This window comes from Panicum virgatum, chromosome 9N (assembly GCF_016808335.1).
Source record: "Panicum virgatum strain AP13 chromosome 9N, P.virgatum_v5, whole genome shotgun sequence".
Taxonomy (NCBI): domain Eukaryota; kingdom Viridiplantae; phylum Streptophyta; class Magnoliopsida; order Poales; family Poaceae; genus Panicum; species Panicum virgatum.
Window position 1 is genome coordinate 1,622,108 of NC_053153.1, and position 26,586 is coordinate 1,648,693.

The window sequence follows — 26,586 nt, forward strand, 5'->3', positions numbered from 1 at the left end:
AAGAACAAAAGAAAAAAAAAGTGGAATTCCCTTTTTGCTCCCTCACGGCTCCTCCCCTCGCCTATAAATAGCCCCCCACCGCGAAGCCTCTGATGAATCTACTCCCATTTCTCGGCTCTGCAGCCTGCACACACTCCTTGGTTTGGTTGGTCAGTCTAGTGAGTCGTCAGGGTTAGGATCTTTTGGTCTTTCTGCCAAGGCAGCCATGAAACCCCCTCAGCTGCAAGCAGGGGAGGGCTCCTGGGCTCACGAGGTCAAGCAGGCCCTCCGTGACAAACTGCGGCGCTCCTGCGGCACCAACGCCGCGCCGGCGCCAAGGCCGGCCGGCGAAGGCCGCACAGCCGCCGCCGGCGGCGGCGGCTCCAGCCGTGGCGCCGACTGCCGCGGCTCGGCCACTGAAGATCCCATAAGGAGAGTCATGTTCCTGGCTCCCTGGGGTCACACATAAAAACAGAAACAAGGATCTGCACATACAAGAGCATGGCTATGCTTGCATGGCCATGTCTTGGTCAGATCTGCAAAGAACTGAACCAACAAAAAAACTGGAGCTTATCTTGTAAACTATGGAGTTTGCACCATGAACATGAACTCATGAAGGCTAACTAGGTAGATATAGCTATATCTATATATATGGGTTATGGGTATGATGTGAAAAGGAGAAGGTATGTAGTTCATGTTTTCGATCTTTCGGGAGACCGAGCTCTTGAGAAGTTCATGCGTGTGGGTTGAAGGGGTAGATCTGAAAACTTTGTAGCCATGAACTTGTTTTCCAGAAAGTTTGTAAGGAGAACCTGTAAAAAGCTACGAGGAAAAAACAATCTTCCTGCTTTGGTTGTCCACCTTTGCTTTGACAAACCTTGGTGATCTTGCGAATCTTGTACCTATATAACCCTGTATGTGCTATGATAATAGGTTTATGTGTAAATTTATCCTCCTTTCTTGCCCTGTGGATCTGTTCAGTTCATCAGTTGGTGGATGCTTTACTCAAATCCACATGTTCACGAGCTGAATTCATGTTTTCTTGCTAAGGAAAGAGACTCCCTCTTTGCTTTTCCACTTTTGATTCAGTTGTGTGCAAATTCCTTCCTTTCTTTTCTTATGACGATCTGGTGGACGCTCAACGCTGCTGTGATTTTAGGAACCTTGCATCCTGCTAAGTGCCCATGGAAGACTAATGCTTTCCAGTGAAGAAAAATTGCATGACTTCCACTCTCAGAGTTCAATCAGATCAAAAACTGATAATGAAAGCTGCAGTTTCGTCTCCGTATATGTTTTTGCCGTAACATATCATTTGTTATATGTGCAATATCATATCATTGTTATAGCTTGGACTTCAGAAAACCAGAAAGGAAGAATAAAAGGAAGCAACTTTAAATTGGACTCCTCTTTTTTTTTGAATTAGTGGCCTACGAATCCTATTCTGAACCAGAATGAAAAAGACAGCCTCCCACTTGCAAGGATAAGCCAAACCCAGTGGGCCAATCTCCTTGCTTGCTTTCTCAAGCACCTTATCTTATCTCCAGATATCCAAAGGAGAAATCGCCAAAGCAGAAACAGAAGACTCGACCAAGTTGATATACTTCAAATTTAGCCTATCTAAAGACGAGCTACCAGAAACTAAGTTTTCAGGAGTCACGCGTTTCTTGTCTCCTGCTCAGTAGGTAGATCAAAGTTTGATTGAGTTGCTTGCTTTTGCCGAGAAAGAAAAAAAAGAATAGTCAAGCTCTAATTTTACCCAGCATCACATCTGGATTTCTTGTATTCAGCACATTTTAACTGCATCATCAAAGGGAGACCAAAAATGACAGTAACTTTTTCATATTAAAAATTTACCAGTTGTGTTTCAAGTTACAATTTTTGACAAAACAAAAAAGTTGAGTCACTCATGAAGTTGGCCACCAACTGCGTGCTTAACTTAAAAAAAAAAGAAACGGTAGCACAGCTACACTTATCTTGATTCTTGAAAGAAAGTGATGGCTCAACTTCCATTCCTAGCAAGTTCCCAGAGTTTGCAGTTTGCATCCATCTCCCCTCCTTTAATCACGAGCTGGTAGGAAAATGGTGTGCTAGCCAACCTCTGAATGGTTGGATCTTGGGAGTTCTGATAAAGCAACATCTAGATGTGTCAGGAAATTCAAAGGATTCCTGAAGCTAGACCAAGGCAAAGGTTTGGCTACTCCTTTGAGCATATTTCAATGAAAAATGAATAAACATAGATTCAACTAAACAAACTAAATAAACATAATTTGTAGCTCCATTTTCACAAATCAAATTATCAAGCAAGCTTTCAAAGTATTAGCAGTCAAATATGTCCTGTCGCTGAACTAAAATCTAGCAGTCAAATATGTCCTGTCGCTGAACTAAAATCTTATAAATTTTCAAATGGAGTAACAATGAGCAAAAGGAGAAAATAGCATACATCATCAATGCGGACATTGTAGATTTGAATGGTAGAGTCGTCCATTCCAATAGCAATGATATTATTGTCTTGTGGGTGGAATGCAAGGAAAGTTGCAGCAGGTGGAGCCATGAAAGTAGTCATGACAGTGCAATGCAAGCAGTTGCTTCTTCCGGGTTGCCATCATTAGTGTAATTTGTCATCAGAATCCCATTTGCAGGTTGCCACAATTGAGGTGCAAGTGCAACAGATGCAGTAGACTAAAAGGACATAAAACAACAAACTCAGAAAACAAGCAAACAAGATTGCAGTTAAATTGAAGTGAAGTTCTCCAATCAAACCTTGCCATTAGGATTTCTGTCACTCCTTAGTCATTTCCACAACTTATGAACAGCATTGGAGCCAAGAGCCAACAGTGCAATCCCATTATTTGTATATAACAAACGGACAACCTGAAATAAGCACATCCATTATCAGAAATTTCCATAACTCAGAACATCAACATAGTTGATTACACTATCTATCATAACGCATAACATCAAATCACACCAAAGACAACTTTATGCAACAGTACTTATTCCTATTTTTAAAATAAAGAACACCAGATGTGTCAGATTAATTATGTCTGATCAAACTATATAAACCAATCACAATCTTCTAAAGACCTAAATGGGGGGGTGATTTTCCGCCCCTCATTGCGCCACGTCTACAGTAAATGAGGCCCGTCCAATTTTCATCGTACGGTTGCTCCGCCACCCCCTCGCCTTCTCTGCTGCCTTCCGTCATACCCGAGCCCCCCACTTCGTCATCGCCCTCCTCCGCCTCTCATCGCGGGAAAAGGGGCAGAACCGGCGTCACAGGGGTAGCGATGATGGCGACGGAGGAGGGACGGGAGCGGCGGACCGCAGATCTCCGCCAGGCCCGCCTTGCCAGCGTCCGTCACGGCACGAGCCATCAGTGGCCAGGCTGGTTGTGCCTCACTTCACCCCGGCCATGAGAGCGGCGCCCTCCTCTCTTCTCCCCCCTTGCAGTCGTAGCCGGTCACCTGCTTGACGCCGGCCGCGCACCTACCGACGGCGTCGAGACAGCCGGATCTGGGCCCAGCCCGCGCGCGCCTCTGCGGACCTCGAGAAGGCCGCAGGCACCGCCGTCCTGCTAGCTGCAGCCGGCTACTGCGCCGCCCACCTGCCCGCCCGGCCGTGCGCTGGACTGGCCGCGCTAGCCGCGCGCGGCACCTCAGCCGCTCCGGCCTGGCCGCCCCTAGCCACAACTTCTGCGGCCACTCGCTGCTGCTCCGGCGCGGCCCGACTGCGCGCGCCTGCACCGACGAAGTGACACAGAAAGAGGTGGCAGCAGAGGAAGGATGAGGATGGACTGCCAGGTTGTCGTGCAGAACTACGCGCCGTCAGGACGAGCGCGGGCAGCGACGAGGAGGCCGGAGCGGCGTCGAACCCCCACGCCGTCGTCTGTGCCGCGCCACCGCGCGCGCCTGCGCCGCCCGCTCCCACGCGGCGCCGAGGCCCCACGCCGCCGTCGGCCGCAGCGCTCCATGCAGCGACGGCAGAGGTGTTTTACCCCTTCCTTTTCCACAGAGGTGTTTGGGTCCCCACATGAGCCTTATGGGCTCAAAGAGTGACTCACCACTGGCCCATGTCTAAAGGCCAAAAACATGAGGCGTCTGATCGATCTGATGTAAGATTTGAGCCATCGGATTGTATGTAGATTTTACAAAAAGATCCTAAAATTTACATAAATTAACCCGCGGTTCAAAATTTTTTATGGAAAAGATCCTAAACTTTTTTAAAGCTACCTACAGTTCAAAATTTTACAGAAAAGTCCCACATCTTTGCAAAAACAAACCCGCGGTCGCTGTATTCTTACTAAAAAAGACCCTAAATTTTTAAGTAATTAACCTATAGTCCAAAATTTTTTAGAAATATCTTTAGCATTTGTGACAATCAATGGTCTACAAGTCATAGCGCGGCAACGACGCGCCAACTTTTCTAGTACTGTGATACAAGAAGAGATATTAACATACCTTGCTTGGGTTCATGTCCGTGTCTGACAAATGCAGGGCTCGAAGATGTCCATTATCCACAACGTCAGCCAACTTCCAGATTTTGACTTTTTCAGATTCATCTGTTATTCTCGGTTTAACATCTGGAGTTCTGCTAGCGTCCATAGGTGCCTGTGGTTTCTTTAACTTTAGCAAACCTACATAATGAACAGCAAGAGAGGACAGCATGGCAGAAAGAACTTATCAAGCCACTCATTGACACTGCAGGCAATATCCGGTCAGGCCGCTCGGCATTCACTGCTATAGGCCGGTCAGGCAACAATTGGAGGCTGCATTAAAACCAAACAAGAGTAAGATAATAACATACCTTGTCAATATTCACCAAAATCCCAGAAAAAGTTAAAAGAAAAGAAGGCAGCTAAGTGGTGAAGCTTCTAGGCAAACGAATCAGCTGACTACTTAACTCGAAACCCTTTCTAGTGTGCCTTCTCAATGAACCAGAAGCAAGAAAGAAACAATTAGCTTTTGCCTGCCACAAATGTGGCAACAATTGCTAAGTTATAATGCCCAACGGATAGCTCATCACAACTCTAGAAGCAGAAAGTAAGATACTAGAATCCGATAGGCGTGTGTTTGCCTGAGATCTGGCAAATGCAGCGCTGAACCAAGTAGGTCACATAGGGTCTAATGATAGTATAGAAGCAGAATGCTTACTTCATTGCTAGCCCAAAGAGGCAGATTTATACTGGTACAAGTCGGTAGACTTACTACTTGCCTGAAGTGGTAAAATCTAAGTTGACTACTGCTACTTCTGCTGTGTGCAGCAGATATACTTACTAGTTAAGGAAACTACATGTCACTGCTGACCTCATATACTAATATAGGTCGGTGACATCACAGGATTACATGTGCAGCTTATACAATGCTGCTAGCTTTGGAGAGTGCCTTAAGCTAAGACTTACTCATCAATCACCCCCTAAGTCTTGGCTTCTTCTAGTTTTGCAATCTTGATCATACCAATTTTGCTGCGCAGCTCTTCAAATTGGATCCTTCCCAATGCCTTGGTTAGGATGTCAGCTAGCTGATCTTTAGTGTTGATGTAGCTCACCCTTGTCTTCCCTTGATCAACACAGTCCCTGATGAAGTGGTATCTTGTGTCGATGTGTTTGCAGCGCTCATGGAAGACAGGATTCTTGCACAGCTCGATTGCTGCTTTGTTGTCCATCCTTAGCTCAAAGGGAGCAGGTTCTTCATCTTGGAGCTCCCCAAGCAGCCTTGACAGCCAAATGCCTTGGCAGGCAGCAGATGTGGCTGCAATGTACTCTGCCTCACATGAGGAGAGTGCCACAACTCGCTGTTTCTAGGACATCTGCTGAGGAAGAAGATGCAGCCACTCGTGCTCTTGCGAGTGTCAATGTCACCAGCCATATCACTATCAGTGTAGCCGACCAGCTTCATGTTCTTCTTTTCTTCTTCCTTCTTATACGGGAGCCCATAGGACAGAGTTCCTGCTAGGTAGCGCAGAATGCGCTTTACAGCAGCAAGGTGCTCTGCTGTTGGGGCTTCCATGAAGCGACTGACATAGCCCACAGCAAAGCTGATGTCGGGTCGAGTGTGTGTGAGGTAGCGCAGGCTCCCCACAATGCTTCTATACAAGGTTGCATCTGCTGCAGGTGCTGAGCTAACCTTGCTCAGCTTGAACCGTGGCTCCATGGGCACTATGCAGGGATTGCAGCCTTGCATTCCACCAGCAGTGAGGATCTTGGCAGCATAGGCAGACTGAGATAGGGTGATCTTGTCCTTCTCCTGTTTCACTTCAATGCCAAGATAGAAGGAGAGCAGTCCCAAGTCACTCATCTTGAATTTTGCCTTCATCTCTGCCTTGAATTTTTCAATCTCCCTTGGATTGCTGCCGGTAATGATGAGATCATCCACATAGACCCCAATTAGGAGCCTTTGATCTCTACAGCCACGTGTGTATATGCCATGTTCAGTGGCACACTGCTTGAAACCGAGTTCCAGCAGGCTGGCATCAAGTTTGATGTTCCATGCGCGTGGTGCTTAGCGTAGGCCATACAAGGCCTTGTCTAGCCGATAGACAAGGTGTTCCTTGCCTTTGATGGTGAAGCCCGGCGGCTGCTCGACGTAGACCTCTTCTCGGAGCTCGCCATTGAGGAAAGCCGACTTGATGTCGAGGTGGTGGAGTGACCAGCCGGCGTGTGCAGCTGTAGCGACCAAGAGCCGAACAGACTCAAGTCGGGCTACCGGCGCAAACACTTCATCGAAGTCAATGCCGGCGCGCTGCACATATCCCATGGCGACGAGCCGGGCCTTGTGGCGAACAATGTTGCCAGCAGCGTCCTTCTTCACCTTGTAAACCCACCGGAGCCCAATTGGCCGATGTCCTGGTGGGAGTTCAACAAGCCGCCATGTCTTGTTCTCCTCGACTGCCCTGATTTCTTCATTCATTGCTTGCTGCCACTCCAACTTCTTCTCTGCTTCAGCAAAGGATGCAGGTTCCAGTGATGAAACCATGTGCAGCTCACCTTCAGCCAGCTCACGCTCCGCCATGCCGGGCAGTGGTGCGTCATCGCCGAGGACATTGTCCAGGCGGCGGAAGCGCACAGGCGTGTCGCTGTGCTCTGCATCAAGCTGGTCTTCAGCATCAGGTGGTGGTGTGGCGAATTCCACCGGAGCTTGTTCTGTAGTAGGTGCTGCAGATGGCGCTGGTGGTGGTGTATGAGTTGTTTGCTCTGCACCCCCATCAGTTGGAGTCGGTGATGCTGCTGCTATTGGTGTTGGAGCAGCAGGTGCTGGAGCATTATACAGCATGGTGGTTGACTCGACAGTGAACTCCTGGGTCCGCCACTCGCCATCTGCTGATTCTTCCACCTTGCTCCAGTCCCAGCCCCTCTTCTCGTCGAACACCACGTCCCTCGTGATGTGGACGCGCTGGGACACAGGGTCAAACACCCTGTATGCCTTGGTTCCAGCTTCGTAGCCGATGAAGACAACAGCAGTGCTGCGATCTTCCAGCTTGGACTGATGAGGCCGCGTCTTCTTCATGAACGCCAAGCACCCGAAAGTGCGGAGAAAGCTTACGGCCGGCTTCTTGCCGTACCATGCCTCATATGGCGTTTTGCCATTGAGCGCCTTGGTTGGCGCTCGGTTCAAGAGGAACACGGCTGTTGACACGGCTTCTCCCCAAAACTTGGCGGGCATGTTACGTTGCTTGAGCAGGCTGCGCGCCGTCACCATGACGGTCTGATTGCGCCGCTCCACAACGCCATTCTGCTGCGGCGAGTATGGCGCCGAGTGATGGCGCTGCACCCCCTTCGCCGCGCAGTAGTCACCGAACTCAAGGGAGGTGAACTCCCCACCATAGTCAGTGCGTAGGATCTTCAATTTCCTCCCGCTTTCAAGTTCTGCTGCAGCCTGGAACCTTTTTATGGTTGCTGGTGCGTCGCTCTTCGCTTCCAGTAGAAGCAGCCACATGAAACGGCTATAATCGTCAACCAGCAGCAAGAAATACTTCTTGCCGCTGGGAGTTGCAGGCGTGACGGGGCCACAGATGTCGCCATGAACCAAGTCGAGGGTGTGCTCAGCGCGGAACTTCGCCTGAGCAGGGAATGGCGTCCGCTTCTGCTTGGTGAGGACACAAGTGTCGCAAAACTGATCTGCGTGCTCGATCGCTGGCAGGCCGTAGACCATCTGCTTCTTCGCCAACTGCTGCAGGGCATTGAAGTTGATGTGGCCGAAGCGTTCGTGCCACTTCCAGGCGTTGTCGTTGGCGCGGGCAGCAAGGGATAGAGGCCTGTCGATGTCGAGGTGCAGGGTGTAGAGCCGATTGCAGCCCCGCTCGATCCTGGCCAGTAGCCGCTGATGCTGATCCCAAATGCGCATGACCCCACGCTTGATCTCCACCGTGGCGTCACTCTCATCAAGCTGGCCAACGCTGATGAGGTTGCTCTTCAGGCGCGGGATGAAGTAGACACCTGTCAGAGCTTGCTGCTCGCCGCTGGAGGTGGAGAAGACGACCGTACCTTGGTCCTCAATGGTCACCAGCGAACCATCGCCAAAGCGGACCATGCCGGTGATGTTTTGGTCAAGCTCGGAGAAGACATCTCACTGGCCGGTCATGTGGTTCGTTGCACCGGTATCAAGGTACCACTTATCAGCATGGCGGTCGCCATCAGAGTTGAGGTGGGGTTGGGCGCGTGGCTCCTCCAGATGGACTTCAAACAGAGTAGGGGTGCTCTGTTTTGGCGAAGTAGAGCCCCCTTTCTCTGGTCTGGAACAGCAGAGCAAAGTGCTCTGTTTTGGTGAAGCAACATCTCCCTCCTCTGTTCTGGAACAGCACAACAAAGTGCTCTGTTCCGGCAGTGCGCAGACCTCCGCCATGAGCAGCGCTGGGCCATCGTCTTCCTCTTCGGCAAGATTGGCCCGTTCCCTGCGAGGCTTGCGGCAATCCTTGGCCCAATGGCCGTATTTGCCGCAGTTGAGGCACCGATAGGACTGCCTCTGATCGCGAGGTGGATCGCGAGAGGAATCGCGGCGGGGCGCCCTGTTTCCTCCGGAGCCACCTTGCTTCTTTTGCTTGCGTGGCGGTCGGTGATGGCCGATGTGGCTGGTCCTTCAGCCTCCAGCAGAAGACCCCTCGCCGGAGTTGCGTTCCTTCCAGCGTGCCTCCCACTGCTCCTCAGTGAGGTACAGCTTGCCTCCCGCTTGAGGTTGTTCCACCGAGGAAGAGGTTGTTGCAGGGCGCTCATCCACCATCTTCAAGCGCCCGGTCACCTCCTCAATGGTGAGTGTGTCGATGTCAAGTAGCGTCATGATAGATAGGGCTATCTGCGCATACTTGTCTGGAACCACTCGAAGCAGCTTCTCGACGGCGTTCTGCTCCGAGACTTGCTCACCATAAATGGAGAGTGAGCTCATCATCCCGGAGAGGCGTAGGGCGAAGTCGTCAACCTGCTCGCCGTGGCGGAAGGAGAGCAGCTCCCAGTCGCGGCGGAGGCGCTGCAAGGTCATCTTCCTTGCACGGTCAGAGCCAACATGGATTGACTTGATCGCCTCCCAAGCTTCCTTCGCTGTGTGCTTGCTGGCCAGCGGGCGGATCATCTCCGCTGGCACAGCAGAGAGGATGGCATCTACCGCCATCCGGTCTTCCTACCGATCAGCATCACCATGCTCCACCGCATCCCATAACCCTCTGGCCTCCAGCTTCACCCGCATCAAGAGGCTCCAGTCCTCATAGTTTGTGCAAGTGAGTTGCGGGTAAGGGGTGCCGCTGACTTCCTTCACGACGCGCTGGACAACCACCTCTCTGGTCTGTCTCTGCGTTCTGCCACGCCGGTGTGGTGGAGAAGGGGAACGGCGGCGATAGGTGCGGAGCCGGGCATCGCCTGGAGCTGAAGACATGGCGCCTCACTCTCTCAGCAGCAAGATAGGGAAGAAAGCAACACGGCAAGGAGCACAGGTCTCTCAGAATTTTTTAGCTCTGATACCAAATGATAGTATAGAAGCAGAATGCTTACTTCATTGCTAGCCCAAAGAGGCAGATTTATACTGGTACAAGTCGGTAGACTTACTACTTGCCTGAAGTGGTAAAATCTAAGTTGACTACTGCTACTTCTGCTGTGTACAGCAGATATACTTACTAGTTAAGGAAACTACATATCACTGCTGACCTCATATACTAATATAGGTCATGGGTGACATCACAGGATTACATGTGCAGCTTATACAATGCTGCTAGCTTTGGAGAGTGCCTTAAGCTAAGACTTACTCATCATCTAACAAAATATCTTCAGCATGACACAGAAGTAAATAGAGCCAAATTATGTAATATTTGATGAGAGGTTAAAGTATCACTATCACTACCTTGGTATTTATTTGTTGAGGAGGTCCTCTAGAGCCCTCGAATGCTCTACTCTCGAGCATCCTAAGCAACCGCTGCCCATCAGTGTTGGCAAGTATTTTATCCCATTATCACTTCTTGTAATAGCGAGTAATGAGCCTTCTCTATTGAATCTCAAACGAGGGCTTGCCTGCAAATTATCAGTAAAAGATTGTAAAGCAGATCTTCAATATGGGCAAGTCAAGATAATAGAGGGGGTTGGGGTGGATGGGGGGGGGGGTACTAACAGAAAGTCCACCATCACAATCTACTGTTATTAGTATGTTGGTGCTATCCATGTCCCAGAATTTAACAAGAAATTCATCTCCAGCGGCCAAGAAGCGGTTTCTGGTTGTGTCGAACTGAACAACACCGAGCGAACTTTTTCTGAAACCATTGTATGTCCTATTAGTAGCCCCTTCAGTTTCATTCCACTCAACCAAGTGAGAATCGCCTTCTTTACTAGTACCACAAGAGAAGAGCCTGCAAGAAAAAGTATTAAGTGAACAGTTAAAATGTGTGAAACTGAAGATGAATCAAGATGCTCAGATATTGTCACTCTTCAACAGCTATTAAACTCTATATAGCAATTTCTATGTCTCACCTTGCCCCATCAGCACTGTAAGCCATAGTAGTACACCAATGTCCAGGAGCATCATTGTCAACTCTTGAGCCCAAGCAATCATATAACCATGCCTTGATTTTTCCATCAATGGCAGTAGAGAAGATAAACTACAGAACAATCCAGAAAGCAAAATAAGAAATCCATTCAACAGATTGCAACTGGAAATGATAATGCAGAACCATTGCTCATCAAACATTATAGCTAATGGAAATGAAGTAGTTGGTGATAAACACGAATGCAAATGTCTATTACAAAAAAAAAAAATGGAAGAGTTAGCACAATGGCCAGAATATTAATAAATACGACCTGCAATGGCAGTGCAAAATAAATATTAGAATTCAAGAATATCAGCATTGAAGTCATTCCGATAATACCTGAATGGACTCGTTGTAGTGCGGGCATACAGAATAAACTGGAGCTTCATGACCTTCAAACGTATATTGCTTTTGCTGTTTGAGCATCCCACACCTGCCAAATCCAATGTGCAAATATACTTAAGATCTAGTTCGTTTTGAGAAAAAGAATAGATCACACAATATGCTCACCTTAATGAGTTTGTCGTACCCACATGTAATGATAGATAGAGTCTTGTTGGGGTGAGAGAAGGCTATGGCATTAACCCCACCAATGTGTGCGTCAATCTCCATTAGCATGATAAGTAAATGATGGTTAGGGTAAATAAAATGGCCTACTTGTGACAATACTTACAGCATGAGCACCCATTGGTGGAAATCCAGCTGACTTAGGGATGGATCCAACAAGGGGCCCATTGGCAGGCGGAGGAGCTCTTGCTCCATTGGAAGGAGCAGCACAAGAGTGATCAGTGAAGAGTGTCTTAATGTCTGGGTTTGGTCTGGGGTTCAAACACCGCCAGTCAAACTTTCTATGACGTTATTCACAAGGCAATGATATCCCAGTGTTGTGACTGAAGAATTTCACTGGTTAAAATACATGTTGCCAGCTATTGCTACTATAATACTATAAGCACACTGACAAGGATGTTCCTTTTAATCATGTAGTTTTTACTTTCAAACATGTATTCATGCAAACTTATTGCAACTGTTTATCTGGAACAAGAAAGTGCCAAATAAGACCCTATCAACAGAATACAATCTGAATTCTGAAGGGGAGAAGGTGGATTTAGAATGTTATGGGATTCATAAGTGGTTCACATAGGAGTGATGTAATGATTGTTCTTGGATATTTGCCATCTATATGCACTTTTGTGAGTCAAACAGATTAAATGAACAGGGGCAATCATGTGACTGATAACCAACAACTAGACAATTCAACATAATATAACAGCCTAACTACTGACATGAATTACGATAGCCAATGGTAGTAAGAAGCACACAGGGAACAGGTTGATTTTGTACAGCTGAGAAGCTTCAACAGTAGTTTAAGAACGGACAAGTAGAAACCCAGCAGAAGGAACAGGAAAAGGATACAAATGTTAGGGTACAAAATTGTCTTACTAACCAGTGCTACTAAGCATCAGGATCAGCACCATGATGCATCTTGTTCCATAAATACATTGTCACTGAACAGATACCTAAAAGGGCAATCTTCAGCTGTTCTGAAGTGTTGGCCTTGATGCTCACATGTCCAGTTAGTTTGTTGTTTACCTCAACACGAACTGCCATGTTTGAAGTCCTCCCAACAGAGAACTGGGAATCCAAGTGTGCAGCCATGGTCCTCTCTTGACGACACCTTACTAAAGATGCACCCAAAGTTGCAAGCCCTTGACCTAAAGGATAACTTTTCTCACGCAGAGTTGCCTCCATAGTCACCCCATATGCAGCATCACCACCCATGGACACAGCACCAGTGTTAGCTAACAGTGTTAACCTCTTACCAACTGAAAGCTTGTCTTCAAATTTTGCTCCAGTCACCATGGTATTTCCCAAAAATGTCATGGATAAACCGCCAGTAGTGATGTTTCTCTTGAAGTTCTTGAATTTAGTCTCCCCTCTGAGAGTGTAAGCAAGCTGGTCCATAATTGTTTGGATGTCAAAGCCTGCAAGGCTCGAGGCATGATCTCCATGCTTAACTGACATGGAGGAATCCAAATGAATGGTGAACTCTCTCTTGTCCTTGTTAACTTGAACCCACAGAGAAGCTGGATACTTGTTAGCAACATCAAGGCTGTTTTGGACGCTCACACCATCAAAACCACAATCATGATCCCATCCATCAGGGTTGTTAACAGCACGCACCAGAAGGTTCGGTGTAGGCTCCAGGCACCGATAACGGTACACAGGATCATCGGAGTCAAATGATGATGGCAAGGCCCAGTCTGGCATCGGAGATCTATCTGTATCAAATTCATCATCAGGATGATCATCGTCAGAAGGTGCATCATTGTTATTGCCCTCCTTCATTTCCTTAAATCTTCTGAGCTGTTCCTTCAACTGCTTTTTCTGAAGAAGCTTAGTTCGGTAATCATATTCATCAAAATACAACTTCTGTTGCTCCTTGGAGAGTTTTGCAACCTGGGATTTACCTAGTGGCTTAAAGGGAGGAAGATGATCATAATCATCTTCTTCATCCTCTTGATTCTCATTCAACAATTCATCTGGATCAAAATCTGTGTCCACACTCCCAACATAATGGTCATTAGAACTCCTAGGGTGCTCTCTAGATTGCAACAGAGATGATAGGAAGTAAGGAAGTGCAGGCACTTGAAAAAAGCGACCTAATAAACTTGCAGGAGAAGAACGGCGGGCTGCGAGACTGTCAATCTCAGCAATCATCTTCTTTGAATAGCATAGGAGGAGGAGCAGACGCCTCCAAGTAAGGCCATCAGGAAGCACCTTTTCACCCTCTGAGTTCCTCCGACAGAGATGATGGTTCTCCACAAGAGCCACTGGATTCTCGATTTGAGGATCATTGGTGACCTGTCGGATGCTTTGCTGAATTGCATGAGTTCGATGAGTCACAACCATACCATAGTTCATTGCCGAACCACTAGGGCCTTCAGGGGGAGCTGCTCCTGAGTGAGTGAGAGTAATAATTGCTCTGGACCATATTAACAGGCCTAGCACACTGGTAATATGGTGCAAGAGGAATAGGCTATTTGCCTCCTGTCGCTGGGTATCAATCCGATCGACATACAGAATAATATCAGGAGGGCATCTCTTTATATACTTCTTAATAGAATTGAGCACTTTCCTATTTGATTTTTCATCCTTGGCTGAAGTCCCAAGTCCAGGGGTGTCAATGACTCGAAACTTGACACCATCAACAACTCCAGCAATCTCCTTCACAGATGATGTTGCTGGTAGAAAAGCATTTGTTTTGGATTTATCTTCACCAAAGATGGAGTTTATTGTTGCACTCTTCCCCACCCCAGTCTTCCCAAGGACCAAAACATTGCATGAGAATTCAAGTTCCTCAATTCCCTCTGCCTCAAGCTGCAAAGCCCTCTTCCAGGCGTTCTCGAGCTCAGAGGAATGGTTTGACATGCGTACGCGCCTGAAACCTTCAACAAGACTAAGTCGATACAACACTTGTACTGGTACTAGATGATTAGTATCATACCCCAATCTATGAATGAGACGCATGTACTTGATTCGTGCCATGTCCACCTTTCTGTATATCTTCTTTTCCTCATCAGTCATCCCTTTCTCGGGGTCAGCAGTTACTTCTAGCACAGGAGTAGAAGCCACGTCTGTCCTAGGAATGCTGGCTACCGTGGGCGGCAGATGTTTGGGCTCAGAAGATTCAACTGGAACAACTTTGGCATTGCCTTCTCCCATAGAGATGTTCGCGGCCCTTAGAAGTTCAACTAGAGCTGCATAATCAAAAAGCTCAATTTCCTTACCATTCACCTCCTCTTCATATTCATCATCCGCATTTATCTCCATATCATCTGAGCCATCCACACCAAAGTGTGTGCCTTTGGAAGTAGGCACATTGTCCTCCAATGCTTTCATAAGATGTTCCACAGCATCGTCACTTGCAGAGATTGGCATGGATGTAAGATCATCAGAAGCTTCATCATCACCATCAGCTTCCTCATCTACTATAGTATGACCACCATCTGCAATGGAAACTTCCATGACGTCATATGTGGCATCTCTTGTTGCAACATATTCAGGACTAGCATCTTCAACATCCAGGACAGCCTCGTACCTGGCTGTACTACCTTTTGCATCAGAATTATCATTGCCAAGTCCAACACCAGCATCCTGTCCTTCTGTAGCACTGAGAACAGCAAGCAATTCACCAACCTCATGATCAGACACGCCCTTCCCCCCCAAAGCATCCACGACACGCAGGTCATCGACCCCAGCAACAGGCATGAAAGGTTCAGGAGCCACATCGTTGACAGCCTCGAAACCAGCATCCTGCTCCCCCTGCTCATCATCCATCAGGGTAGCAACATCCGTAGCATCGACCAGATCACCTGATTCAGCAGCCTCCTCGCCATCCAGCGTGCCGAGGACACTCCGGGAACTCTGGAAGCTCCCATCGAATGAACCCTCGACGCCCGTAGTATCGTTGCCATCCGCAATGGCACCGTCCAATCTGCTCCTTGTGCCGGCGTCCAGCACTTCCAAGACGTTACTGGCACCCATGAAGCTCTCCTCCAGCGACCCCTCCGCGGCGCCGAAATTGCCCCCGCTCTCGGGCGCACCGGCGGCCCCCACCGTGTCGCCACCAGAGACCGGGCTGGCGCCCTCGGGAGGGGGCGGGGCCACCCGGGCGACGGTGAAGAAGAAGCCGTTGGAGACCTCCTCCACCAGCTCCGCGTCCTCCCCGGAGCTGGTGGCGCCGTCGAACGAGTCGCTGGCGTCATCTTCGGCAGATGAGAGCTGCGCCGCGACGCGCGGGGCGCCGAGGACCGCGGCGCGCGCGCGCAGCGGCGGGGACGCCGGGTGCGGCGGGAGCGGCGGGGAGGACGGGGCCGAGGACAGCGAGGACCCCGTGGCCGCGTCGTCGTCGTCGTCGTCGAGCGAAGACAGCCGCGCGCGCACGAGCAGCGCCATGGCGGCGCGGCCGGAGGCGGTGGTTGGCGAGCGGGGCAGCCGCCGAGTCCTAGTTTTTCTGATATTTTTTTTTAAGTTGGATTAGTTTTCTGCGGGAGCTGGAGGGGGGATAGATGGATTCGGCTTAGGTGGGTGAGGCACCCAGCGATGGGGATGGATGCGGCAGGCGACGGAATTAGGGTTTGGACTTTAGGCTGACCACAGCGGAGGAAGCGAGAGCAAATTTGCTTCCTCCTCGTTTCCCACGCTTTCTCTGTCTACAGTGCCAAACAGTGCATCTACAGTGTCAAACAGTGCATTTGCTCTTTCATTTGCTCCTTCCACTGGATGGTCTTACCGCGTGCCGTTGGAATTGGGCTTTCAATGATTGGACTCTTGCTAAATTTTTGGATGTCTTTTCGGAGGGGGTTTTCCCGTTCTTGTTGGGCTTGTGGTCGTGAGATTTGCTAAACTCGTGTGTTCTTTTTTTAAAACCTATGATTGAGTTGGAGTTTGATTTCTTGGTCAGGAAGGAGTGCACGTGTAGATATTGAGTAAGTATGGCCTATGCTAACGTGTCCAAATCTTATGCTGAATGAATATGAATGGATAAATGTTTCATACAATTCATGACATAATTTTTCCTGCTTTTTCTAAAGTAGGCTGATGTGTTGTTTATGTTGCGATAAATGCACATTTCCAATCAAAATCATCTTATAGCAATCGTAAAAATAGTCTCATAAAAGATTTTTTTCCTTTAGCAGCACCATTTCTAAGGTAATAGTTTTGTTGCCTCGTGGTTCTCCACATCACTCCAGCTAAAAGCGAGTTGTTGATAGCAACTTGAACTAACACCTGTAGATGCCATCCTACTATTTTACATTCAAAATGCTCTGAACACACACATTAGATAAGGGTTCTTCCAGAATATGTACAACCCAACTCATACTCCACTTTAAATCTGGTGCAGCTACATACAAAATGTAGATTCCGTCCCAAGAAACTGAATAAACAAAATCAAGTTGTATACAAAATACAGATTCCGTCCCAAGAAACCGAATAAAAAAATCATTTGCGCATCATTGTGTAAAAATGTTAAAGTTGCAGTTGTATACAAAATGTAGATTCCGTCCCAAGAAACCGAATAAACAAAATCAAGATGTATACAAAATGCAGATTCTGTCCCAAGAAATCGAATAAAAAAATCATTTGCGCATCATTATGTAAAAATGTTAAAAATTATTCCATTGCCAGGACTCGAACCCAGATCTCTTGGGTGAGAGCCGAGTATCCTAATCAGCTACACTATAACAGATCTTGTTCAATTGTGTATATGAGAATATATATAAGCACGTAAAATATTGGCTACAGCTCAGCTGGTGTGTGCTTACTAGCTTTGCGTGACCTAAATTTATAGGCAAAAAATATGTGTTCATGTGGCGGGGCAAAGAGAAAATTTTGTTTTGTTACTAGTCTTGAAAATTAATTGGCAAAACTCTGAAACTGTAGGACTGAATGCTTACGCCAACAAAGAACAATTCTACCGTTCTGACAGCTGAAAACCTGAAACCTCCGCTAAGCAGTCAGTTTGTGAATGCAATAATTTAAGAAAACAGTGTGGCAGGAAACTGACCAAATTGTTTGAGCAGTCCAGACTCTAGAATGGATCCTAAGCTATAACGGATGGACTGGCGAACCCACAAGACTGATCGAGCTCTCGTTCCTGTTCTAGATCGAATTCATTCCGACAGAAACAATACATGTTACATAGTCAGCAAAATATAACAGTGTGCCGCGGAAGCAAAATTCTCAGAAAACTGAAGTGTCTTTGGTTCCGGCTCTGGAAATCTCAATTCAATCAGTTCGACGACGACCTGTTGGGTTGGTCAATCCGACTGCGACCAGGCCCCACCCATAAAAACCGGCTTCTGACTTCCGTATGAGTCCGACAGTGTATGCTTGGCTCTGCAAATAACCGGTGGCCATTTGAGTCCGAGTTCGACGAGGCCTGTACTGAGCTGTGCCGTGCGTGCGTGCCACGCGCCTGTACCGAACCGACGCTGAATCGATCTCGGAGAGAGTGAATTCGTTGCCGCCAAGGAATACACTGCGTCAATAAAAAGGCGCCCGGCCGGGGCAGTGCAGCAGTGCCGCCCTCAACTCCTCCTCGTCCTTATCCGAACGATCGATCCTCCGGTTGAGTCGTTGTGAACGAGCTCCGCCGAGATCGACCATTAGCCGGAGAGCTCTAGCGGCCTAGCGCAGCCCATCGACACAACTCTACTGATCCATCATCCGGAGGGATGCAGCTGGAAGTGTGTTACGAGGACCGCCCCAAGATCGCCGACGACCACCGCTACAACCTCAGGAAGAGGAAGGCGGACCCCGCCGAACACCCTGAGGCTCCGAATGTCTTCAGTAACTATCACAACTTATATACTAAATATTTAGAAACTATATGGCTTAACCGGGAAACTAACTCTTACAAGAACAATACTTTATTGCAATATAATAATACTACACAATAGCATACACCACTCTTCTTTAATAGCTAACCTAGCACTCACCCTTCTCTCTTACTCTCTTTTATCTAACACTACCACCTCTCATATACATGCTATGCTCATGGATGAATGCAATGGCAAGAAAGGGGCCTTTATTTATAATGATTCCTAAATATTCTAATATATGTATATATATTGTGTTTGTTGTCATATTATTTGATATGTGATCTTGATATGAGATTTTGAATGTCATATTTGAGTTTAGATTCAAATTCTTGATTAAACATGGGGTTTATTATGGAAAATAGAGCCGGGATCAGCTCTAGCACTATGGGCTAGCCGGGCCGTCGGGCCAGCCCAGCACTATAAAAAGGTTGTTGGGCAGGGCCTAGGCTGAGAGGTTGGCCCGTAGTGCCGGTCCAGCCCGGCACGAAATGGCCACCGGGCCACATAGGGCCAGGCCAAATTGGGCCAGGCCAAACCGGGCTAGGGCTGGGCCGCCCATTTGGGCACCTATAGGCCGAAGTGCTCTCCAGTTGCTCGCAGTAGCAGGAGAGGCGCATGGATGGGCCAGAGACCACTGCCAAGCTGACCCCTTCTTTCAGCAACAACCATTATGATATCAATCACAAATTCACAGCCGCAGGAAGCAGGCTTGATCATTGATCACCTGCTGGTTCCTCTGTTCAGATTGCTAAAACTAAAATGACAGTACAGTGGTGTCACGGCAACGGCAGGGCAACCAAATATTGCCTTTTCACTGCTGAGATGTATACAGTTGAATGTAGAAGCTAGACCAGATTATCACCGAGGAGAAAACAAGTTCAGCATTGATCCACTTCACACAGAACACACCTCTAATACTCATTGCTCGAACACTTTAAACAAGTATACAATACCAGTTCCATTCACACCCATGGATGTTTGCAAAATTAGTACGTCCTTTAGTACGTCCTGCTATTTTTTTTGCACCATTTGAGTATTTGACCAACACCTAGTCAGTATCTACACAAAATGAACCAAATAAATATTTCTCCCCGTAACTGCTCAAATTGCCCATCTAACAGGTCAAGAGTGGATTCTCCCCATAACTGCTGAAATAGTCAAATGGCAGACATGAATCAGTCATTGGACGATGGCAAGTTAGCAACATTTCATCTTAATAAACGCTACACAATTGCACTAGCAAGTTACGATGTACAGATACAGTATAAGACGTCACATGGAACAAAAACCTTGTGGCTGTCAACCGGTATTGTTAGTGAGGGGATCAAGGCCTGCTATAAAAACGAGCCAGTCAGAAGATCAGCAACCACTTCATCAATCAAGGAACCTAACAACTCCGGGACTATGTCTCCACCAGCCTGGTATGAATCCATCTTGAAATCAACCCAGCTCCCCAGAGGACTACTCATTTCTCTGTACACAAGTTCATCCACCATCCACTCCTCAGCAACCTTCAGGCTGGTCATCTCTCGATGGATTTCTTCTGCTGACAAGTTTTGCAGGACTGCCATCCCGATGAACCAAGAGCCGTAGCCAGCATTGAAGTAGTACGCGCATTTCACAGTCAATAATTCATTGACACAGTCAAAGAGCAGCCTCCGCCTCAATCGGCAGCCTTTGCCCTCATCACCAGCCAACAACCTAGTACTGCCATTTAATTCTTCCAACAGATGTGGATCCAGAATATCCGAATCGCCAAACCGCTCCAAACAAGAGGAACTAGCCTTCAGTATTTCTCTTATAAACTCCACCTCCTGTCTATGATCCATATGACATAAGCTGCTACTTTCTGATCGAGGGATTTCTGCAGTAGCCACTGTGATTGATGAGGCTGTGTCAGAATATTCTGATGAGGCATCTGCTTCGAGGAATTTGTTGAAGTGTGTTGAATCGGAAGTTGTTGCTCCTTCGGTTGAACCAAATAATCTTGTTCCTGCAAAAGTAAAACAGAAAAAAGATTTGAGAAATGTCCATGGCTACTGTAACAGCAAACACCCAGCTACTCTATTTACCATTTGCACTCCTCCAGCTCTCTGATGAGCTGCAGGTTTCCGTTGAAATAGAAGCTTCCCACGTTGAGAGGGGACTTAGGCGGAGATGCTCTAACTCTGCTCGATCCGTGGCATCATGATCATCCTTCACTGGTTGAAATGGCTGATTAAAGGGAGATATGTTAGCATACAGATTAATGTTTAACCCGTTATGGCTACATTAATAATAAACACAGACCTCTTTGTGTTGGTGTCAGTTTACAGCTTTTGGGCAGCAAAATGAGAATGTTTAACTGTTAAACTCTTAACGCAGTGACAAAGTTGAATTCCCTTCAAATGTATGACCTATAACATTCAGTGCTTCTAACTTTGCTCTGATCTGATTGTTTGCATCCTCATATATGTGAAAAGGGGCCTAATCTAGAGAGAAGGGCACTAAATTGTACTGAAAAATGGAAGATACGCACCTAATTGTACTGAAAATTAAAGATTATCATTTAAACTATTTAACTGTGCAAACATATGCACTGTACTTTCTGATGCACAAGTAAAGTCCGACAGGAAAACCTACCAGACAAAGAGGTGCAGTTTGGGGCTGGGAACTGTTTCGAGCATTTACAAAAAGTTGTTTGACATTATTAATGCACAAGTCATAAGAGGCACAAACTATCACTTCATAGCTCTTCTTTCTGGTAACTTGGTGAGCAATACAAACATGCCTCATTCAGCGCAGGAACTGAGTATATGTATCTTTGATGTATTATCAGCTACCTAACAGTCAAATTCTTTCCAATCTTCATTCACAGAAAAGGAAGTCTTTCCAAACTTCAAATACCAGATGAACTAAACATGTGTTACTAGATGCGCTATATGGAGAGAAATGCATATGCCTAAACAAACATAAAGTTATTCACTTTCAAGTTTACAGTAACAATCATCATATGCTCAGGACTAGGAATTAATATGCATAAGATGGTGCTGGCAAAAGGGTTTGACTGGAAGAGGTGCGCCAGTCTCTGATGTGCATACCTGACCACTTTTAGTAGTAAGATCTGTCTGGGGGACAGTAGCTTTTCCATCATTGAAAGACTGCAATGACTCCCTATCATAATCAGTAGAAGCAATGCTAGATGTTTCACATGCTGATGCCGTATCTTCCAAAGCTATTGAACTGCTATACACTTCAACACCTTTGGCTGGCTTAGAGTAGGGCGATCTCACCCCTGACGTCAACTCTCTCAATTTCTGCTCCAACAGGAGTCCCAAATAATCACCATCAATGACATCAAGTTTAGTGTTTGATGTGTTGCTTGAAGTTGACACAGCATTCAGATTCTCTGTAAATTGTTTTCCCACTGAATGATTGGGGAAGTGGGCGCCGTGCAATGATTTGTCAACTGGCGAGGTAAATGTGAATGAAACAATCTCAGTGCTGATTTTCTTTTTGTTTGTTGAAAAAGACGATTGCTCATCTATCACAATATTGTGCCGAATCCGCCTCTGGCTTCTGTCAGAATTAATACTATCACTTGACTGGCTTGTATCAGAGTACAATCTTCTGTTTTGTAACCTTCTTGGCTTGGGGATTGCTTTGGCTGTGGAATTATTTCTTACATTTGCATGAGCAGTAGGCTGCTGGTCCACCTTCCTGCTAGCTTGAGTACTGGTTCCAGCAAATGTGCCGGCTACCCCGACCTTTCTGGCAGATGCATTTACTGGGTGAATATTGCTCCGTTGTCTACTGGGGTTTGCTGGGTTTGAATTCACCTTGTGTTTGGTGACCACAGCATTCTGCTTTCTGTTATTTGACACAAGCATACTGGACGAACTTGTTGTGCGCATTTGATCATTATCCTTTTGTTGGTTGAACCCATTTCTCTCAACCAAGCTATTTTCAGGGTTCCTGCGAGTTTCAAGCCGTCTACCGCCTTTTCTTGTGCCTTCTTTTCCTCGGGCACGGATAGCTTGAGCAACATTTGATGATATATTGCTGGGTTTGACCTTTGGGCCAACTGGAGCACATCCATTTGACTGTGAGATCCTGGAAGATGAGGCGCCCTCTGAACTTCTTGATCTTCCATCCAAAGATTTCCCGTTTGGTGGCCTAAAAGATGCAGGTCCATCACGTTTCCTCAGTGCTTCATTTAGCTTCTGTGACCTTTGTTGGACTCCTATGATCTCTCCTGGGTTGTAGGCCCGCGCAGCATTTGCGTGCCCAACATCATGGACTCCGTAAGAACTGATGTTTTCAACACCAGGCCTAATGATCCGTGATGCTGCCTCCATTATATCAGCTGCATTTCTGCTGGATATATGATTTGGGTTCTTCATGGGAGACAATAACTTATATTGAGCAACAGAAAGTGTCCTCTTGGCAAGTCTTGGAGGCAGTGCTTCCATTTTAAACCGATCAATAGGGCTACCTGGCATTTTATGGGGGCTACCAACATAACTTCTGCCGGTAAAATCATCATGGTTGTTGGCTTGGAAGGGTTGTTGCACTGTTGATGGCATGGGATTGGATTCAGCTGAGCTTGCCGCAGGCATGGAATCCAAACCCATGAGCCTAGCCACAACAGTGGGACACCTCCTTGCCTGAGCTTCTTCATCAATTACTGAAGATGAGCAACTATGCTCACTGCTTTCTCTCAAGCTAGGCGCATCTTCAAGGATCTGCCATATACACAGAGCTTTTGTCATTCTATATTTTACAGAACACACCAAAAACAGCACAGGTGGAAACAAATTAGGGCAAGTGGACACACCGAATTTGACAGTGTACTTGGTGTACTGTCATCAACATCCTTACTGTCACCAGAATTCTCTGCAAAGAAAAAATTGCATATTAAATTAGCCGGACCCCCTGTAAAAATGTAACCAGTATGCAGCCATCACTCGACTCCTATAGCAAATTTGCTTACTCGGATCAGGAGAACTGCTCGTGCTTCCAACAAAAAGCCGCTTCTTAGATTTCTTACCCCAATCAAAGAGGCCAAAGAATCCATGCCCCTTTGAAGCAGGTTTCTCCACATTCATCTCTCCTCACTATCTAAACCAGCAAATAAAACTGCTCGTATATAAATGCAAAAAAAAAACAGAATACAAGAGAGGTAAACGCATTTAGCCCAAATGCAGGTAGATTAGCTAACGAAAATAGCACCAACATCTAGTCTGCGCTTCCAGAACCTAATCTTTATCCCGAATTTGACAAGGAAAACTGGCAGGAAAACCAAGAGATTCCGGAACAATGAGCTGACTCCCGCATCCTAACAGCAAGCTTCTACGAATTTAACCAGAATGCAGGTAATGTCCAACACAAAGCACACCAAGAATCCACGAGTCGCCCACCCACACAGCCAAGAACGCCATAAAGATCCAACCTTTCCGAGGCAGCAGCAGCAGCAGCACGGGTCAACGCCGCGGGATTCACCGAGGCAGCGCACTGCCCGAGCCAAATCGCAGCGCAGACCAATCCGGATCGAGCCGCATTGGGCGGCGCCTCCCTCGCCCTGGAAGCTCCCCCAAGCAGCGACCTCTCTCCCCTACGAACACCTCGAGCAAACGGAGCCGCGGAGGAGGATCCGCGCGAGGCGCTGGTCGGGGCGTCACGTTAGGGTTCTCGGTGAGGCGGGGAGGAGGATGCGGGGGTGGGAGGTGGCCGCGGCTGCGGAATCCATTAATGCCGCTGCGTGAGGTGGAGGGAGAGGGAAAGATTGGACTATTGGAGGGAGCCAGGGAGGGGAGAGAAGAAAAGGGAGGGGAGAGGAGAGGAGAGGAGGACCCTTCACTCTGTTCGCTGTTTGGTTTTTCCAGCTAACTAATATTATTTTTTTCTCATACAACTTTAGCATCAATCTCCAACCACCAACTAACTAATAATATTTTTCACCAACACCACTCCAGTACCGACCACCGGCACCAGCACATCTGTGCGTGTACTCTTCGTCTGGTGTGGTCGTAGGCTCGTAGCTGGGTTTTCCTCTTGAAAAAGGAGAAATTTGGGGGACCTTTTTGGATCGGCTTGGTCGGTTTGGTGATGTAAGTAACGAGATTTGGGTGCCTGGATTGGGTGATTTGGCGCCAGGTTTTTGGAGTTTTCTTGGGCAGTTAGTCCGGGAGGGAAAAAAGAATGATTTCTTGTTGCTGGGATAGGACAATGTACTGTGGAGCCCAGGGAATTCCACCAGGAGGGAAAGAAAAAGCGAGATCAATGGCTGCTCTAGGTCGCCTTCTCCAGGTCTTAACTGGTGCACAGTGCAGTGGCGTACACCGTGTTAGTTCTGTGTCGGATGGAGTGGCGACCAACGTCTGATTCCCACTACTCTTAACTTTTTGCGAAACTATAGAATGTCCAACGGTTTGGCGATTTTTTGTGCTGCATGCTGCTGCTGACTGATGCTAATTTGTTATGAGAAAATAATACTACTAATTGGCTGGTAGCTGGTGGGTAATATTGATTTAGTATGAGAGAACAATATTGCTGGCTAGTTAGCTGACAAACCAAACGAACAGAGCGTATAAATGGGTGGCACCTAGTCGATCAATTTCTAGAGAACAAAAAGTTATCGGTGTAGCCGGGCGAAACCAACCTAGGTCTTGTTTAGTTGCGCCCGTAAACTTTTTGAAATTGAATCTTTGCATATTTGAAGTATTAAGCATAGACTAATTATAAAACTAACTACAGAACTTGTCTGTAAACTACGAGACGAATCTAATGAATCTAATTAATCCATCATTAGAGCATGTGTACGGTAGAAATTTAGTGTCTAATCATAGTCTAATTAGACTCATTAGATTCATCTCGCAATTTACAAGCAAACTATGAAATGTGTTTTTTATTTTATCTAGATTTAATACTTTATATATGTAAGATTTTTTTTGATGTGATAGATTTGGAATTTTGAACTTTGCAACTAAACAAGCCTACTATTAACATAACTGGAAACCGATAATCTTTTTTTAGTGTTGTCTATACTACCTCAACTGTCATACCCTGACAACACGTAGTATGATAAAGATGGGATAAGCACAGGGCGCGGAATGGCGCGGCAGCCGGCAGGGGTGAACCGAGCGAGACGACGGCGGCGCGCCGTGCGCCATGGTTGGTTGGTGGAGGTGCGCCATCACGGCGGCCCGCGCCGGACAAAGAGAGAGAGAAGGAACGGCGGCATCATCACGCACCCTCCTCCTAATCACGCCAAAAAAACGCCTCGCGAGCGCGAAGATGCCATGCCCTATTGCGCTTTGCCTTGCCCAGACTGGGCATCCATCCATCCTCCCCAGCTCAGGGCTGCAGCAGGCACGACATACCAGTGGGGAGAGAGAGAGAGAGAGAGAGAGAGAGAGAGAGAGAGAGAGAGAGAGAGAGAGAGAGAGAGACGTTGCGTCAACGTCGCGGACCAAGCAAGGGTCGTCGGCCTTTGTCTGACAACGGAACGGACGAAGAATCTTTCAAGACGTATGCTTGAACCTGACTGAACATCTCAACCACCGCCATCCACACACCGTCTGCACTGCAGCGAGGCTGCTTCTCTTGTGCTGCACAAGGCACGCATGCCTCTTGCGAGCAGCCAGGGGCAGTGAGCATGTCGGTCATTGCGCCTGAAGGCAGCGGCCTGACTCACTGATCATCGCAATTACGCGAGGTTGACAGTGGCGAGGGAGGAGAGGAGAACTCGTTGCTGATCGCGCATTAAGTCCGATCGGGATCAGGGTTTCCTGCCGGCCAGGGCACGGTCGATTCCTGATGCTACTGCTGGAGCCAAGGATGCCTCAACAACCACGGCAGCAGCAGCAACAGCAGCAGACAGGAACAGGACGGCGGCGCAGCAGATGGTCGCGCCGCTCATAATCCCTGAAGGATTAGTGATGCTTGATGGGTTGTCAGGCTCAGCATGACGATCGATCTGAACCGAAGCTTCCTTCCTTGCTATTGTCGCGTGCGAGCAGCACGCAAGCAGTGTGGTGTGGAAGAGCACGTGTATGCATGCACTGTTGGTTGTTACGCTGCCACCATTGCAGACGTAACCGTTTCTTTTGCCCCTGCTGGTAATAAGCAAAGGTTTATGCTCGAGGTGATCTGTCAAGCAGGCAGGTGCACGCTCCGGTGCCCGGGAATCTCCACTCCCCTTTTGTTTCACAACACTTTGCTTCTTCTTGTTGCCGCACTGCACTGC

The 26,586-nt window shown here is 47.5% G+C and overlaps 2 protein-coding genes and 1 pseudogene across 9 annotated transcripts; all 3 read right to left on the reverse strand.

Annotated features, from left to right (window-relative positions):
* Positions 1-83: 83 nt before the first annotated feature.
* LOC120693294 lies at positions 84-5,640 on the reverse strand (annotated as a pseudogene).
* LOC120687950 (translocase of chloroplast 159, chloroplastic-like) lies at positions 1,791-16,007 on the reverse strand. 3 transcript variants are annotated; one of them, XM_039970050.1, is made up of 10 exons: positions 12,419-16,007; positions 11,485-11,580; positions 11,314-11,407; positions 10,919-11,046; positions 10,563-10,797; positions 10,299-10,465; positions 4,437-4,744; positions 2,740-2,850; positions 2,420-2,658; positions 1,791-2,101 (listed from the first exon to the last, which is right to left on the reverse strand). In XM_039970050.1, the coding sequence occupies exon 1, from the start codon at positions 15,928-15,930 to the stop codon at positions 12,427-12,429; it is 3,504 nt and encodes a 1,167-aa protein (XP_039825984.1). In that variant the 5' UTR covers positions 15,931-16,007; the 3' UTR covers positions 1,791-2,101; positions 2,420-2,658; positions 2,740-2,850; positions 4,437-4,744; positions 10,299-10,465; positions 10,563-10,797; positions 10,919-11,046; positions 11,314-11,407; positions 11,485-11,580; positions 12,419-12,426. The 3 variants fall into 3 exon arrangements, with proteins under 3 accessions (XP_039825984.1, XP_039825983.1, XP_039825982.1); XM_039970049.1 differs by having other exon boundaries at positions 12,388-16,007; XM_039970048.1 differs by having other exon boundaries at positions 1,803-2,101; positions 11,485-11,546; positions 11,648-16,006.
* Positions 16,008-19,373: 3,366 nt separating this feature from the next.
* LOC120687951 lies at positions 19,374-24,201 on the reverse strand. 6 transcript variants are annotated; one of them, XM_039970055.1, is made up of 7 exons: positions 23,791-24,145; positions 23,332-23,459; positions 23,176-23,234; positions 21,440-23,083; positions 20,432-20,573; positions 19,649-20,352; positions 19,374-19,507 (listed from the first exon to the last, which is right to left on the reverse strand). In XM_039970055.1, exons 2-6 carry the CDS (start codon positions 23,444-23,446, stop codon positions 19,694-19,696), a joined length of 2,619 nt encoding a protein of 872 aa, XP_039825989.1. In that variant the 5' UTR covers positions 23,447-23,459; positions 23,791-24,145; the 3' UTR covers positions 19,374-19,507; positions 19,649-19,693. The 6 variants fall into 6 exon arrangements, with proteins under 6 accessions (XP_039825989.1, XP_039825987.1, XP_039825986.1 ...); XM_039970053.1 differs by having other exon boundaries at positions 19,374-20,352; positions 23,332-23,455; XM_039970052.1 differs by having other exon boundaries at positions 19,374-20,352.
* Positions 24,202-26,586: the final 2,385 nt, after the last annotated feature.

Coding starts and splice junctions, on each gene's coding strand:
- LOC120687951 (XM_039970051.1), bottom strand. CDS start 23,446: ATGAATGTGGAGAAACCTGCTTCAAAGGGGCATGGATTCTTTGGCCTC. Junction 23,235..23,331: donor GAGCAGTTCTCCTGATCCGA/GTAAGCAAATTT, acceptor TTTTCTTTGCAG/AGAATTCTGGTGACAGTAAG. Junction 20,353..20,431: donor GAGCTGGAGGAGTGCAAATG/GTAAATAGAGTA, acceptor TTACTTTTGCAG/GAACAAGATTATTTGGTTCA.
- LOC120687950 (XM_039970050.1), bottom strand. CDS start 15,930: ATGGCGCTGCTCGTGCGCGCGCGGCTGTCTTCGCTCGACGACGACGAC.